At 40.2% G+C, this 16,280-nt stretch overlaps 1 protein-coding gene across 1 annotated transcript; it reads left to right on the forward strand.

The window, feature by feature from the left end:
• Positions 1–5,886: 5,886 nt before the first annotated feature.
• Positions 5,887–15,921, forward strand: LOC310988794 (deoxynucleoside triphosphate triphosphohydrolase SAMHD1-like). The gene is made up of 16 exons (XM_083975544.1): positions 5,887–6,180; positions 6,362–6,428; positions 6,593–6,665; positions 7,603–7,763; positions 8,706–8,821; positions 9,084–9,154; positions 9,982–10,140; positions 10,706–10,806; positions 10,901–11,009; positions 11,094–11,185; positions 11,269–11,384; positions 11,771–11,910; positions 12,661–12,756; positions 12,925–13,029; positions 13,182–13,319; positions 14,811–15,921. The coding sequence occupies exons 1-16, from the start codon at positions 6,000–6,002 to the stop codon at positions 14,964–14,966; spliced, it is 1,881 nt and encodes a 626-aa protein (XP_083831670.1). The 5' UTR covers positions 5,887–5,999; the 3' UTR covers positions 14,967–15,921.
• Positions 15,922–16,280: the final 359 nt, after the last annotated feature.

Genomic DNA, 16,280 nt, shown 5'->3' on the forward strand with positions numbered 1-16,280 from the left:
GTGGTCACGTGTGCTATACACCGGTTAAGCTCATAGGTTAATCTTGAGCGCTTGAGTTCAACGTCATCGCCTTCACTTACCCGTCTGTTCGCTGATTGGTCCGTCCACTCTGGCGGACGGAGCAAACCGAAACGCATTGCTAGTTCCCTGACTACATGGTTGAGGCAAATTAAATTTGCCGGAACCAGTAGGCGGCGCTAGCCTGGCTACTAACAACAGGCTGACCCCCAAAAATCTTCATTCATTGCCATGGTAATCGATCATGAAGTACTTATCGGCATCCTGGAAACCTGCCTGATAAGTTTTGGAGACATGTGTTGTTTGTTTGCCATACATTCATTATGTCCGCCACGACGACTTAAAAGTGAACATTCAATTTGGGGTTTGGGGATTTTGGATATTTAGTAGGCTATTGAGTTAACGGAAATTTGATTTTTGGTGGTTGAGGTTATTTAATTATGTTTTTTCTCAATACATTTATTGCTAGTTTTGGTGGTGTCTTTTATTTTATTTGAATGATTAATCTACATAAAATAAGAATTTAATAATTTGTGACTGGTCAAAATTGTTAATAATTATAATCTCTCAATTTTTCACTAGGGTCATATTATGTGGGCTTGTTGCTTTATTTGATGAAACTGTAAAGTTGGGATATGTTTGGGTGTTACATTTAGTCCATATCTAATAGTTTGTTAGTTTGTAGCCTGTATTCGTATGTGTCGTAATTATCAGCTGTTTCCTCTAGCCTGTGATTGGTTCAGTGAGTAGTAGTGGTGATTGTTTGTGGTTGTCATGGTGATGAGGCCGGCCAGTAGTGTCTGTTTTCCTGAGCATCAAGACCTAATACCACCACAACGAACCCTCATTTTACAATACTCTCAGGCATAGTTTGTTTTCTGTGTTTTGGTCATTGTGTGAAAATTTACTATATTTTAATACGTAACAGCACTGTACCTGGGAAACCTGCAGCAGTCAAGTTAATGGTATCAACTACTATAATTCAATTTATCCTATTTGATTACAGATTCTTTCTGCTATGTGTATGTGTGAAATAAAAGTTTTTTTTCTTTGTCATGTGTCTTCATGCTAAATTGTCCAGGGAGGAGGGAGAATCAGACACTACTGGTTGCTGCTGTGGACACAGATTGGAGACACTGGTATACTGGAACAATGCACTGGATGTCCATAACACATAGGCTATATCTACTTTAAAGTATAAAGTATAACAGACAGCCCGACCCACACCCCCCAACGCACACCACAATGCCATATATTGTGTGTTTAAGTGTATTTGAAGTGCCGACTTATATTGGAAATAGCCTATCACACATGACTACTGAGACACACATATCTTTGATGTATTAGCTACGCATTGCTACAAAGTGAACAACAACATCATCCAAAAACCAACTGCCAATGGTTATACTGGAGACATTCAACTTCCTTCTCTGGGATACAAGCACTTCTAGACACAACCTACAGATAAGAGAAAACTTTCTCAACATGCGAGACTGTCTCTGATGTGATTGCACAGTCCCTCATTTCCATCTGTTGGTTTTCTCTGATTATAAACTTACCACACAGATAGACACAGATGTTATGAGAGCACAGTGCAGCAGAGCCCTCTGTCAGTGAGTGGATAACTAACTGAATCAGTGGATCACAAACAAAATCATAAAGAACTGAGCAACAATGTCACCAGAGACTCAGTTACGTATCCCTCGACTGACTGGTGTAACTCGATCACTCACTCAGTCATTCAGTCACAGATATTTTGTGTATATACTGCCACAATGTTTCAGTTTGTTTCAATATCTTAGTGCATCCTAATCAGTATCAGGGTTAGGGTATCAGACCACAGAACAAAGCAAAGTGATTGAACACGTACCTGACTGTACATCACAGACTAAACCAGAACAACACAGACCAAGAGCGTTTAGTGTCTAGTGAAGGTTCAAGAAAAAATCTGAATAATGAGTATGAAATGAAGTAGTAGACTGATCAGTCAGGAGAAATAGGAGTGATTTTAACAGGATCTATTTTTATTCATAAATAGACTAGGTGTGTCCACTCACTGTCTCATCTATCCTAAAGGGGTGTGTTTTGAAAGAATATTGTATTTGTCTTCATGCTTGGGATGACTGGCCCACATGACAGAGCCTTTATGAATTCATATTCACCAAAATCTGTTAGTCAACAGTTGTCTGATAAATCAGTTCCCTGCACAGCTTGAAGTTTTCCTTCATCTTTACGTTGGGTTTCATCATCATCTCCTCATGGCAAAATGCAAACAGTATGAAACGGCCACAAGAGGATGCAAAACAACATTTTGTTGACTGGTCTGACAGGTTGGTTCAACCTGTAGTAGCAATTAAACATGATGGAGCAGAAAGTGAACAGGACTGGTGCCAGTTATCTCCAACTGCTGCCCAGTCCTGTCTTTCAACATTCGTTAATAAACTGAAATGGCTGTTTGTTAATGACTGATAGTTACTTTGTCTTCAGTTTGTGTTCTTAAGCTGTTAATTCTTCAGCTCTTTGCATCTGCATTTCAGACTGATATTGGTGCAGCATTACTCATGTCAATATTCACAGTATTCTAACATATTCATTTATTTCCTCAATATACTGTACACACAACAAAGATGTTGAAACTGTACAGTCTCTGAACAAACTGTCCTTCAGTATCAGCTCCACAATTCCAGTCCAGTTACTCAAGTGACAGACCAGCACTCTGCTTTTTCTTCTGCTAATTTATTTATTATATCCTCCTGAGAACCAGAGAAAAAAAGTGTCTTACAATTTCTTTTTTTTTTGATTTCCTATCTGTTTGGCCCTAAAAAAACACCTTACAACTTTATTTTTTTTAAATATATTTTTAATTTTAATTTTACAGCATGTCCACTGTAGAGGACAACAGGACGATTTCCGTGTGAAAATACAACTAAATTTAGATAACTATAATAATATAATTATAGTAGTGTAATAGTGATATTAACCCAAGAATACATTTAATTAGATAAAAAATACTAACCCACACACCTCCAGCTGCTTCTTGCTAATGCAGAAGCCCTAACAAGTCGATTACCGAATGCAGTTGAAAAGTGAGGAGTCACAATTAGTTCCAAAAATGCACGCACACTTTGCTGACTGTGACAGTATTAGCAACTCAACCTGTTCATTTCCCTGTCAATACCTGCTAGTGTTATGTTGAGAAAACAGAGGACACACTGGTTTAGTGTTAGGCTAATGTGGCCATGTTTAGTTTTTTCTCGAGCTCACCACAATCTGGTAGGCCTGCTATGGCAGCCTCGCCAAAAGTCAAAGTAAAAACAACAGGGTCCATACTATAACCAAGTGAACTAACTAATTAACTAACCCAAATACTAACTGAGAAGCATATCTAACTTAAACACTTAAACTACTTACTTAAACACAACAACATCTAGTTATTGTTAGAAACAGATACAGTAGGGAAGACAGATAGGAACATTGATGCATTTGGTAATCGACTTGTCAGGGATTCTGCATCAGTAGGAAGAAGCTGGAGGAGAGTGGGTGAGTTGTGTTTTTGTTTCTTTTCAATAGAAATCAGTCAAAGCTAGCAGGTGTTTGATGCCTTGTATGGGATGGAACCCTGTTTGCACTGCTGATGAAGTTTGGTGCTGTTCTGAGCATTATTTGTCGCTATCAGTGGCTTTTTCGATGGCGTTGGCTCGTGGCTCCATAGACAGCAGTGTTTTTCTATCTGGCTGTCTATGCTGAAGTCACTACAACTAGAGAAGTTTGGAGTCTGAAAACTTGATCTCTGGAGGTGGGGTTCTACTGGGTCTGATGGTGCATTAGACCATGGGTTAAACTTGTGCCGGAATATCCCTTTGATGCCGTAATTTAATTCCAGTGTCATGGATGTGATCTGACTCCCTACTGACCAACCTCATAAGCATATTTTTTTGGCAATTTGCAAATAACAATAGTGACACATAGTACAGCAATAATCTAACAGATTTAAATACATCAACCTGAAACAAAAACAAAACATAACATAGCCTACAAGTTGGTCTGGCCAACAGAGCATGACCACTTTCCTGCTCCCTTTCTGGCTCTGAGTCTGTCTCATCAGATTCTCCTACATCTTCTTCCTCTCCTTCTTCATCACCATCTTTCCCTATCATAGCTGATTCTCATCCCCATCCCTTTCCTCATCTGACAGCTCCAAATCTGAATCTCTCTCTATTATCTACTAGAATCCCCTCTGCTTCACTTCTTTCTCCTACAACGATGTGCAGTCATTAAATACATTAAAATGGTCCTGGTGTCCACTACAGTTGACATTCATAAAAGGACAGTTATTTCAAAACAGAAATTATGAAACTGTTTTCAGATGTAATAATATTGTGATTGACATGTTAATAAACAAGAATATATATAATTATCATGGTAAAAATAGCAATAGATAACAAATATTTGTGTTACCCCTCCTCTCTCCATGAAATGTGTGTTTTGGTATGGCGGCCATCTTGATAGAGAAAAAAAGTAAAGTTCCCACCATGCAAACCCATCACATGACACATCACTGGAAAGCCCAGGATGTCCTCTACAGAATACTATAGGGCTTGATAGGGTAACTCCAAATACTTAAGGAAGATACAGGTGAACAAAAGGTCCACCACAGAGGACATACATGCATGGGCCGGGTCTCAGGAGGATAAAACTACTACATCACAGAACCAACTTGGACTAGGATTTACTGCTGCAAATAACAGATAGTTGCACATCCCACAATCACAACACAACACACATTTTGCAGAGCGGGCCGGTGTTTTGTCATTCTAAAAAATTGTACACTTATCTGAGCACTATCACCTTCATTGTTTTATTGTGGAGACTTGGACTATTATTATTTGCATTAATGCACAGGCTCTTTATCTTTTTGACAACTGCAGCACACTAGGGTTTTATTTCATTTTATTTTCAAGTGTGATTATTGTACCTATGCTATTGCATCCACACACCAAGCTACTGCAATCATGCTTTTTGTGATTGTGAAGGTGTAGCCTATAATCACCCCTTCCCCTGCTGCTACAAGACCACGGCCACCCATATGGGTCATGTTCATATTTTTTTTATAGATGAATAAAAACACACTGCTTGAATATTCATAATGTGTTCCAGTGCAAAACAACAATTTCAATAACGGAACAATTAACACAAAGGCTATAGAGAAAACAACAATATGGATAACTGAATTAGCCTAATTTCTGGTGGGCGGGTTGTTACTTACCGTGCGACTCTGCAGGGCGACGTCCTGCCTGGTGAACTCCCGTCCCGTGCATGAGTTGTTTTAAACCACCGAAACTTGCATGGACTTATATAAAAAATAAAATAAATAAAAGAAAAAACAAACATGAAGCTGTTTCAAAAACGCCGCCAACGTCCGACATAAATCCGTCACACGCTGAGTGTAATCTGACTTTCTGCACCTCACTCAGTTCAGGCTCCGCCCTCTGTGCGTCATCCTCACCTAACGTCAAGCCACTGATGACTGACTGTTGACACGCCGGAAACTCTTTCAGAATAATGAGTGCCAAAAATAAAATCACTAATGGATGTGTTTACCGAGATTAAACGTGACAGCGTGAAACGACAGCTTGCTTCTGAAATGCAAAATTAGGCCTGTTATAAAACGAGAATAGGCCTGCTGAGAGTTTTGGCCACTTAAATTTCGAACAAGGTTTCGATTCGGTTTCAGTAACGTTAGACTTTTATTTTGGAAAGACAGCGACAGGAAGTGCTCCTCGTGTTTCTACGCAACTTGACGCAGCTAGAAAACACAAAACCCGGGCAATTTCTGCGGAGTCTGTTTTTGCAGAGTAACCGGTCAGCTGTTGGCAGTCGGCGTGGGGGAAATCCTGTCGGCTTGAGTTTGGCGGGTCTCTCTCTCTCCTCCTCCTCCTCTGCCCCACCTGAAGAGGCGCCAGTTAGTTTGTCCGGTCAACATGGAGAACCGAAAGCGACCGTTGGAGGCTACTTCGAGCCCGGGCGACGGCTACAAAACACCGCAGAAGAGAGCTGCAGTGGTCCGGCAGTCGAGCTCGGACTATGTGCACTGGGGAGTGGAGCAAACGTGTCAGTATCTGCGAAGAGAAGGGCTCGGAGAGTGGGAAAATACGTTTAGAGGTGGGTTTTGGGGTGTGGACGCTTGATAGGGATCGTTTGGCTAGTGTTTATCAAAAATGTAACGTGTAACGTGTAGTTGAGAGCTGCGTATTATTAATAATAATCCTAAATATATTTTTTTAGAGTTGTGACATGTGCTCACTGCTCACATCAAAACTGCTATCTTTGCTGTCTTGTCCAGAGCAAAAAATCACAGGTGTGGGGCTGAGGTATCTAAAGGATGATGATCTGGAGAAGATTGGTGTAGGGTAAGTGTGTAACTTACTTGTGTTAAACTAAAGTGTGGCATTTACTGGCAAGATCTCATAAACCTCCGAGAGAGAGAGAGTGTGTTACTTTGATGTTTCAACCCTCATCTCAGTATCAGTTCAAACCATTTGAAACTCAACTTTCCTGTTCCACCCTGTGTTAGGTGCCTTGGTGACCGTCTGAAGATCCTACACAACCTCAGTAAGCTCTGGCATGTAGAAGCAGAGCCAAGCAAGGTAAGGAGGACTGCATCCCGACGCTGCACTTTCAAGGCTGTATAGATAAGAGAGATGTACCAGAAGAAGCTGGGGAACATGTAAGATAAGGAGTAAGGGACATGTGGGTCTCCAAAGAGCATTGCTTTTGAAAGCTGAAAGACAATGTTGAAAAGGAGCACTGAGGGATGTGAAACAGTGGCGGATCTAGGATTTTTCTAAATTAGGGACCATCAAGGGGTTAAGTATTTGTCCAACATGCATGCACACAGTCGCATTTTATGATTAGGTGTTTTTTAAATTTTTAAATTTCAGCTTATGACCAACTCCAAAGGACATACAATAGAATTCAAAAACATGAAGTTTTTCACAAATATCTTACATTGGACACGTATTACCTGTTTTTTTAATTTTTTGTTGATCAGAGAAATTGCCGACACAGCTTCTCCAAAAAAGGCCTCACTTCTGTATTCCTGCAATGTGTCAAGTGAGGACACTGACTGCTGATGCTAGGTCCAGTGAGGGAGACCGTAGCATGTAGTAGTAGGTGTGTTTTGATAGGTGTTGCAGGTTCTTCAATCATTTTTCAAAGAGCATGATCACTTTTGGAGATATCTTGAGTTCATAGTGGGTGTTGTATTGCATGGAGCATTCAGGGCGAGAGCAAGTGACATCATCGGCTGGAGCTAGAGGTGGTCTAAAAAGCGGCTGAAACTTTTCACTTTAACTCGTCACCGCAGCCACAAATTTCACTCTACATACATGGCTTTTCCCAAAAATGTAGACAAACCTGTCGTCTCTCATTTAATGCGCTCAAAAAAGCAGAGAGACTTGAGAATTTGCACCGCGACCCTCTGAGTCTGTTTTGAATTTACATTGCATTTTATTTAAAAAACAAAATGGTGAAGTCAATTTCTTTTGTGTTTTCATGTCTGTTTGTTGTCTTGTCTTCTGCCAGGTGTTTAATGATCCTATCCACGGCCATGTGGAGTTACACCCACTCCTCATTAAAATCATAGACACCCCTCAGTTCCAGAGGCTACGATATATCAAACAGCTTGGAGGGACCTACTTTGTGTTCCCGGGAGCGTGCCACAACCGCTTTGAGCACTCCATTGGGTATGTCGTCAGTCTCTGTAGATACACTATTTATTTTCCAAAGTTTGCCATGAGCTAATATCACTCAGTACTGTACATATCAGTAAAACCACAGAGGGCACAGTAACCGCCGTATCATAATATTCACTGATAAACACGAGTATAAAAGAAAGTGACTCACTAAACTAAGTTAAATGTATTTGCTCTGAAATCATTTGATTAGGAATTATATTTGAAATCTGGCTATAGTGCATGTTAGACTGTTGGTTCACAACTTTATTTTGATATTCAGCAGGCCAGGCCACACAGGAGCAACTCCTGCTGTAGGTTCACTTCAGTACTAATTCACCATCTTGGTATAAACATCCATCCCAGGTGATGTGATCACAAGGGGTCAGTTCTAAATACAGATGTGAATGCACCCTGTGTCCTGGTTACATTAGAGGACCGCCTATTCTTCTGACGTCCTCTGCCACAGTCTCATAATGAACCATTTCACTGTAAGAGCTGTATACAGCCCATCCTGCTCCCACTCTCTTCCTCTGTCTCTCTCTTATTCAAATAGAGAAACACACAATGGTCCTATCTATGGATTGGGTCTATGCTAGAAACAACAACACATACCGGGACACATTTTGATGCAGGTGTGAACTGATCACTGTGACTGGATCAATGAAAGTGCAGGTTACCAATACCAGTTCTGAACAGGAACTTTGATGCTCACAAGGCTGCAAATCTCCCATTTAAAAAAACATAATTCATTTGTGTTTGTAAAACAAGGACAATTCTACATGCATTTTAATGTTCTTAGCTTTCACAAATGTCAGTATTTTGTTTGAATTAGGTCATTTAATGGATTCAGGAAAAGCAGTGACCATTTAAAAAAAAAAGTGCCTGTCAAAATCTAAACTACATATTGGTATTTGCCATGTTGTATGACATAATTTGTTTTGTGTTGGACAGGGTGGGTTATTTGGCAGGACGACTGGTCCAAGCTCTGAATGAGAGGCAGCCCGAGCTCCTCATCTCCCGCAGAGACATGCTATGTGTGCAGATCGCTGGGCTCTGCCATGACTTAGGTGGGTGGTAGACACCTTACATGCTTCAGGCTTTACCTTCTTAAGGCCCTTTTCCACTACTTCCACTTTTTTTGTTGTTCTTTTTGCTTTTCCACTAGGCATAGTACCTGGTAACTGGTACTTAGTCAGTGGGTGTGAGCATGATTAAGAATGAATATGAAAGTATGTTACCTTATCTTTGTATTATCATGATGTGAAAATGAAATAAATTGCCCATGTCACACATTGAAATTAGCTGTTCTTAATGTATTCCTCATTCCAGGTCATGGGCCATTTTCCCATATGTTTGATGGCATGTTCATCCCCAAGGCCCGTCCTGGAATAACCTGGAAGGTAAACAACTCTGTTTAATACTGCTCTTTTATGTGCCATGACTCATGTGCCATGTCAAACAAAAGCATCTCTTTTTCTGACAAACAAAATTGATGTATGTGTGTTGATTGATTGATGATTCTTCGGAAAACTATTTGGCATGCAGTCCAACATCGCTGTCCATACTTGCATAGGAGTTTAGTTTCTTTTTCCCATAAATGACTGCTTGAGAAGGATATTTAGAAAGAGCATGGTGTGAGTATGTGCTGCATGGAAAAATGGGCACTCGGGTACTACATCCCCTGTGTGGGAGAAGCTAAACTGGATGCATTCTGGGTATTGTTAAAGTATTTTTATATACCGTCTGCAGACCCTGACTGAGACTCTTTTTTTTTTTTTTGCATCCAAATTTGTCTGAGCGCTCCTTTCTCCTGTCATATTTCCTTTTGAATTGATTGATTCCTATTAATAAAGTTATGTTGTTCCATAAATTCTGCTTCATCAGATGTTACGATGTTGAAGCGATAAACTGCATCATGAAGCTTTATATTCGCAATTAAAATGACTGTAAAACAAGGCTCCTGCATAAAGCAGTTGATGCCACTTGACTTGTAAGTGGTTGAACTTTAAGATAGTGGTTGCAGGGGTCAGAATGATAGCTACTACGCACACAGTCATTATGCAAGTTATGACCATAGACAGATAAGATAAGCACTCATATTCATAAAGTGTCATGTTGTACCTGGGATTAGCTCTTTGTGTTGAAGTAATGATGAGTCATTTCACTTTCACTTTCAAAGTGAAAATGCACATTTCTTTGTTAATAATTGAATCTGTGTACATTTCAGCATGAGAAGGCCTCTTTAACCATGTTTGACTACCTGGTTGACGATAACCACTTGAGGCCAGTGATGGAGCAGCATGGCCTGGTGCTGCCTGAGGATCTGGATTTTATCAAGGAGCAGATTGCTGGACCATTGGACACTAATGCAGCTCAAGGCCAGAAGGTACATTTTTGTTCTGTGAATTCAGTCAGTGGCGTTATCTGTGAGTGCTTTCCAAAGAAACCAAAAACCTACTTAGGATCTGTGGGGCGGTATCTGGTCTTCATCAGCTGCTCTCGGAGGCTTGTGACTTTATCTGCCCTTTTTTTAGACCATAAATAAGTCTTTTTAATCAGAGAAACCATTTGAATTGAAATCTTTTAGAGCAGGCACGAGGAGGTTTACAAATAAGTTGTTACTACAGTGCTGGCAGCTTGTTTCATCACAGGAAGTGGCACAATACAAACCAAACCAGGTCAAATTATCATATTAATAACTTTTTAAGGTGTTATGTTACCAAACTACTTGATTCAACACAAGCTGCCAACTTGTCACAGGAAGAAAAGAATACACAAGGAATAACTTGGAATAAGACGCATAAAACCAAATGGACTAGATGTCCGGGAGAGAGCGAATGGCTGGCTGCCGTTAGCTTCTATGATATAATGTGCTAATATATACAGTCTCTGGCTCTGCTGGTCATGAAATATGATTTTGGCTCCGTCTCTACTGTCTGTCATCTCCATAGTGGCAGTACAAAGGCCGTCCAGAAGAGAAGTCCTTCCTTTATGAGATTGTGGCAAACAAAAGAAATGGCATTGATGTGGATAAATGGGACTACTTTGCCAGGTGGGTTTTATTAACCTCTTAGTTTCACAACAATTTGCATGCACAAATCATGTTTTGTGACCTATCTCTCTCTCCATACGCTGTTTCCTCTCAGGGACTGCTACCACCTGGGCATCCAGAACAACTTTGACTATCGCCGCTTCCTAAAGTTTGCCAGGGTGTGTGAGGTGGATGGGCAGAAGCACATCTGTACTAGAGACAAGGTGATGCCTTTTTATTATTCATTACTTTTTTTCATCTGTTTAAGATATATTTTGTGGCTGAAATAGAGATAAATCCTTTAACAGGAAGTGGGAAACCTGTACGACATGTTCCACACAAGGAACTGTCTCCACAGAAGAGCCTACCAGCACAAAGTCTGCAGCATCATAGAGACCATGTGAGTAGCTAATTGCTCTGATATAGCTTGTTTACTTTGCTTTGAGTTTGTCTGTTTATGTTATGTTGGGTGTGTTTATCCAGGATCACAGAGGCCTTTTTAAAGGCAGATAAACACATCAGGATTGAAGGCTCAGGAGGGAAGATCTTCTCTCTGTCCACAGCCATAGACGACATGGAGGCCTACACCAAGCTGACAGGTGAGCAGCTCACCTATGTATTGTCAGCTCATGATAAGATACAGGAAAGGAAATGCACTACACCTCATCCGCCATCTCTAAAAAACATGCTAAATTGTGACTCGTATCACTGCATCGCATATCGATTATTCTCCCTCCGACTGTTTGCTGTTTCAAAACTGTGGTTGCCCAGCTGTGATTGGCCCCTGGTCAAGCTGGCAGTTACAGCAATTAGTAAACAGCAGGATGATTGATCTAGGCTCTGATCTAGTGTTGCTGACAACTTTGCATCAGTTACCACTTACATATTGCACTTTATTTCTTTCACACTCACTCGCGCACCTTTTTTCATGGGAACATTTCTTCAGTTCAATATATAGTAATTTACTGACATGTTTGTCCTGCAGATAATGTGTTTGAGCAGATCCTCCACTCAACCTCCACGGAGCTGGCTGAAGCGAAACAGATTCTACGCAACATAGTCTGTCGACGCCTCTACAAGTGTCTGGGCCAAACCCAGCCTGAACAGTTTTTGAACGTCACACAGGTGTGTACTTATGTGTCTACATATCTTGGCTATACATACATCAGCTTGGGCAATATTTATTTTGCCTATTGAATTTGACCTGTAAACTTCAAGTGACCAAGATAGCCTCCAACAGTTGATAAAGGGGCTGAGAGAAAACACTTTGAATTGACTTGGCAATCAGTCAAAATCATTTAGTTGAGCTTTTTTCTCAGTTTATCGTTGTGCCTGATCAATAATCCTAAATGCTTATGGAAGAAACAAAGAAAGGCATCACATCCCATATTTGAGAAGCTGGAATAAGACAATTGTCATTCTTTTATTTCTGAATTCAAGATTTAACAATTATCTAACATGTTGACGATTTCTAACTGGGCGTGTGATGGGCATGATAATCTCGATAAAACAACTCTATGTGAAGAACTAACTTCTGCTTTGAGGTAGCTAATGAGTTTCCAGATGAATGAAATATTGATGAGTTGTTTGTGTACAAAAATACTGAACATTTCAGTGGTTTTCTGGGAAATTGATCAGATATCATCTAAGAGGTTTCTCATTTTCTGGTTTTCAACGCAGCAGGATCCAAAAGTCTCAGACCACTTTCCTATTCTGGGAACCATTGATTGCTGGCATGCTCATCATGTATTACATGATGTTTGTAATACTGCTGTGCTCAAAATCCAGCAGTCAAAACTCATGTTATCTCACTGTTTAGATAAAGATGAACACCTCCTTACTCCTTCACTGCTCTGTCTCTCACCTCTCTATAAGGAGAAGATTCACAGCTGGGAAGCAGATTTGGCAGAGTCCATCCCTCAGAGTGGCTTTCAGGACGTCAGTCTGCAGCCAGAGGACTTCATAGTTTATGTGAGTTTTTCCATCTAATTACTTTTCATCTCATATGCTACGCTTGCATAAAGCTCCAGAGGGAGTTGCATGCTTTGTTGTGAATTTTTGTTTGATTCACAAGTTATTTGCTTTCTCCCTGGAGGCCAAGATCACTTGTAGATCTAAAATCTACCCCTTCTCCTGTAGGTCATCTTTATGGACTATGGGATGAAGAAAAAGAATCCAATCAACAGTGTCCGTTTCTATTGCAAGGACAGTCCAAACACAGCCATCCAGATTCGCAAGAACCAGGTCAGGACTACCATGGAATTCAAATTTACACAAATTACTCACATGAAATGGCTGGATGTTCCTCATTTGTTTTTATTGTGTCACAATCTGTTTGGCTCTACCTCCATTTTAAATTAATGGCCTAAAATAAACACATTGCTGCTTCTTGTCAGGTGTCAAAACTCCTTCCAGAGCACTTTGCTGAGCAGCTGATCAGGGTCTACTGCAAGAAGACAGACGATAGGAGTATGGAGGCCGCCAAGAAGCATTTTGTCCAGTGGTGCATGGACATGAACTTCTCGAAACCTCAGGTAAATTTATCTGCTTCTACTCCTCCTGCTACTCTGCAACTTTGATTGGTTCAAACTCGCTACTCTCATAGGCGAAGAGAAAAAGCTCTTCCAGTGTACACTACCTGCTGACCACAAGTGGAGAATTTAGCAACTGAAGAAAAAATATTTCCCTCAGAGATAAAAGAGTGGATATTAAAAACGCACCCCAATTAGCAGCAGCGTAAAACTACAACATTAAGTAACACCAAAATAGTCAGGGCACGGACTCCATGAGAAAACTTAAGATATATCCTGAGGTATCAGTTATCTTGTTAAAGCCTTATGTCCTGTAGGTTATGAGAGTCGATAAAACGTATTTGTCCAACCCTTTCCAACAGCTTATCAGATGGATTTAGATCTGTGGGTCAACACTTAAAACACTTAAAACTTGTTGTCATGGTCCTCAAACCATTTTTGCAGTGTGGCTCGTCTCATTATCTGGTTGTAAAGGCCCCTGCTGTCAGTGGCCTCTTCATAGTATTGTTATGAAGGGGAATACTTTGTCTGCAACAATGTTTTGGTTGGTGCGCCAGTTGTAGGTGTTTCAGGTGTTGGACAGGGGTCAGCATGAAATGAGTGTACCATTCGGAGGCTGGCTTGAATCCATGAACAAAATAAAGCTCAAACCACAGTAGTTTATTTGTGGCTCAGACAAAAAAATACCGGACAAACAAGTAAATCAGTCTATAAGGCAAACAAATCTGATGTGGGGCAGATTAAGGGCACCCAAATAACAGAAACCAGTCCAAAGGTTGAGAACAGGATGGCAGGAATACAGGAAAGCCAGATGGTCCAGTGCGTGATTCTGGGTGAAGTGATGCTGGAGACCAAGACTGAAGTGACAGGATCAGTGTCAGACTAGGTTAAGATATCCTTCTCCAAATGAGTGATTGCACTGCTCTGTAACCGCTGAATGTGTAAATAAGCAACTTTTTTGCATGATAATACTGTGCCTCAATGTTGTGCTCACAGCTCGATCAAAACTGTAGAAATTTGTTTTTTTTAGATGTTTTATGTAAACAGAACTTTAAAATGCAAGATTCAGGCAGGGGATGACAAAGGTTAAAATTGAAATGATATTATTATGGATTTCAGGATTATAATGTGATTGCTTCTCCTCATGTTAGATGCCAGACACCAGAAAGTTGCATACTAAGATGAAAGTACTTCAGATTTATTTTCCTATCTGCTGACTATCAGTTAATTTTTCTGGTTTTCACAAACTGGCTGAGATGACCTTATTGTTGTAGCTGCCGCCAAAAGAGAAAGAATGAGTCAAGTGGTAAGTTTACATTTAGGAAACTTTGAGATTTTGACAAATGTGTTTGAGAACGGAAAGAAGAAGTAAAAAAGATAGAAAAAAGGCTAGGATTAGGAGTTACTGCAATGTTGTGCCATCAGTAAGGACGCTGTGTACACTTGACATGACCGTTATTGATACTAGTGTCTTGTGTTTTTATTCACATCCAGGATGGAGACATAATAGCTCCTGAGCTGACCCCTCTGAAGCCCAGCTGGTCCAACTACAACGACAGTGAGGATGGTGAAGAAGGCAGCTCCAGACAGGGATCGTCTGTCAGGGTAAACGGGCAGGGAAAAGCCAAAATGCAACTTTTTAAGGAGTAAGGGAGCAAATACCCCTCTGTTACACATGAAGTAGCTCAACCAGAGTTCAACGAAAATTGTATTTTTCTACAGTGTGAGTGTGTTTTGATGAGAAGAGCAGATCTCAAAGTTGGGAGCTATGTTTACACCAAAAAAAAAAAAGAGAGGAGAAACAATCAGAAGTTCTCATAACAGAGGATGTGCTGCAAGTTCAGGGTCTGTACTCAGGGTTCTCACAAAACAACATACACATCTTTGTTTTTGGTTGCTGATTTTAACCAAGTTTTTATTTGAAACTCGTTTGCAGCTGCATAGGTCACATTTTTAAGTTGAATTGTTTTACGTTATGTACGAAACAAAAGCCTATCATGTATTTGAATCAGGGACAGTAAATCATGGTACAGTGAGTGTTTTACTCTGAAACAGAATAGTCACACTACATTCTGGGAGAGTGTCTTTTTACAGCATTTACAGCTGATGTGTTTCAGAACCTCATTCTGTTCAAATACACTCAGGCTTTTTTTAAACTGTTCGCAGTTTTTGAAATCTGCAGTGAAAAATCGAATCGGTCTCGTACGTTTGAAGTGAGCTTTTGGTTTTATTTGGATTGTTTACTATTTTGATTTGATTTTACCTTGAATATATGTGTTCTTCTTTGGTTTTTTGGTCAAGTGTGACATGCATGCAGTCCATAACTTATTGTCCTTTATAGGATGTAGCACAATTTACCCGTTGTTCTCTTTGACCTTTTGTGATATGCACATTTTAAATGGTGTTTTGGGGTTACTTTTTAGATGTTCTCCTCTTACCAAATTGTAATGCTGCCTCATCAAATTCGCCTCATTGATTCGTGTGTTGATTGTGTAAAAACACTGATGAAAGAATGTAAAGGGAAATCTACCAAGTGTGTGAGGAGGTTCTGCCAATCCCAATCTCTCTCTCTGTTCAAAGTGTTTGATAAATGGTTCAAACTCAACTCCTGTCAGTTTGTTTTTCATGTAGTTGAACTTGTTGGACACTAGAGGGCGCCCTGCACATAGTTTTGCCTAGATGTTTCAGAAAGGTAAGATGGATCTTGTCCTGCAACAGTATTGTAAATCACTGCACCAAAAACAGCCATGACTGTCAGGTTCTAACTTTGACCGTCCTTTGATACCATTGATGTGGACACAAAATCCCAGGAACAGCTTCTTTTAAAATTTGACACAAATGTTCACTTGGACTTGCAGTGAAAAAAAGTGAGCGCAGAACATTTTTTCAGCCATAATTCAGAGACTCGTGCACAAACTGCTAATAAGCTCCATATCTAACAGACTCAAAAGTGCACTCGATTAT

The sequence above is a fragment of the Trachurus trachurus genome (genome assembly GCF_905171665.1).
Source record: "Trachurus trachurus genome assembly, chromosome: 7".
In the NCBI taxonomy this organism is placed as follows: domain Eukaryota; kingdom Metazoa; phylum Chordata; class Actinopteri; order Carangiformes; family Carangidae; genus Trachurus; species Trachurus trachurus.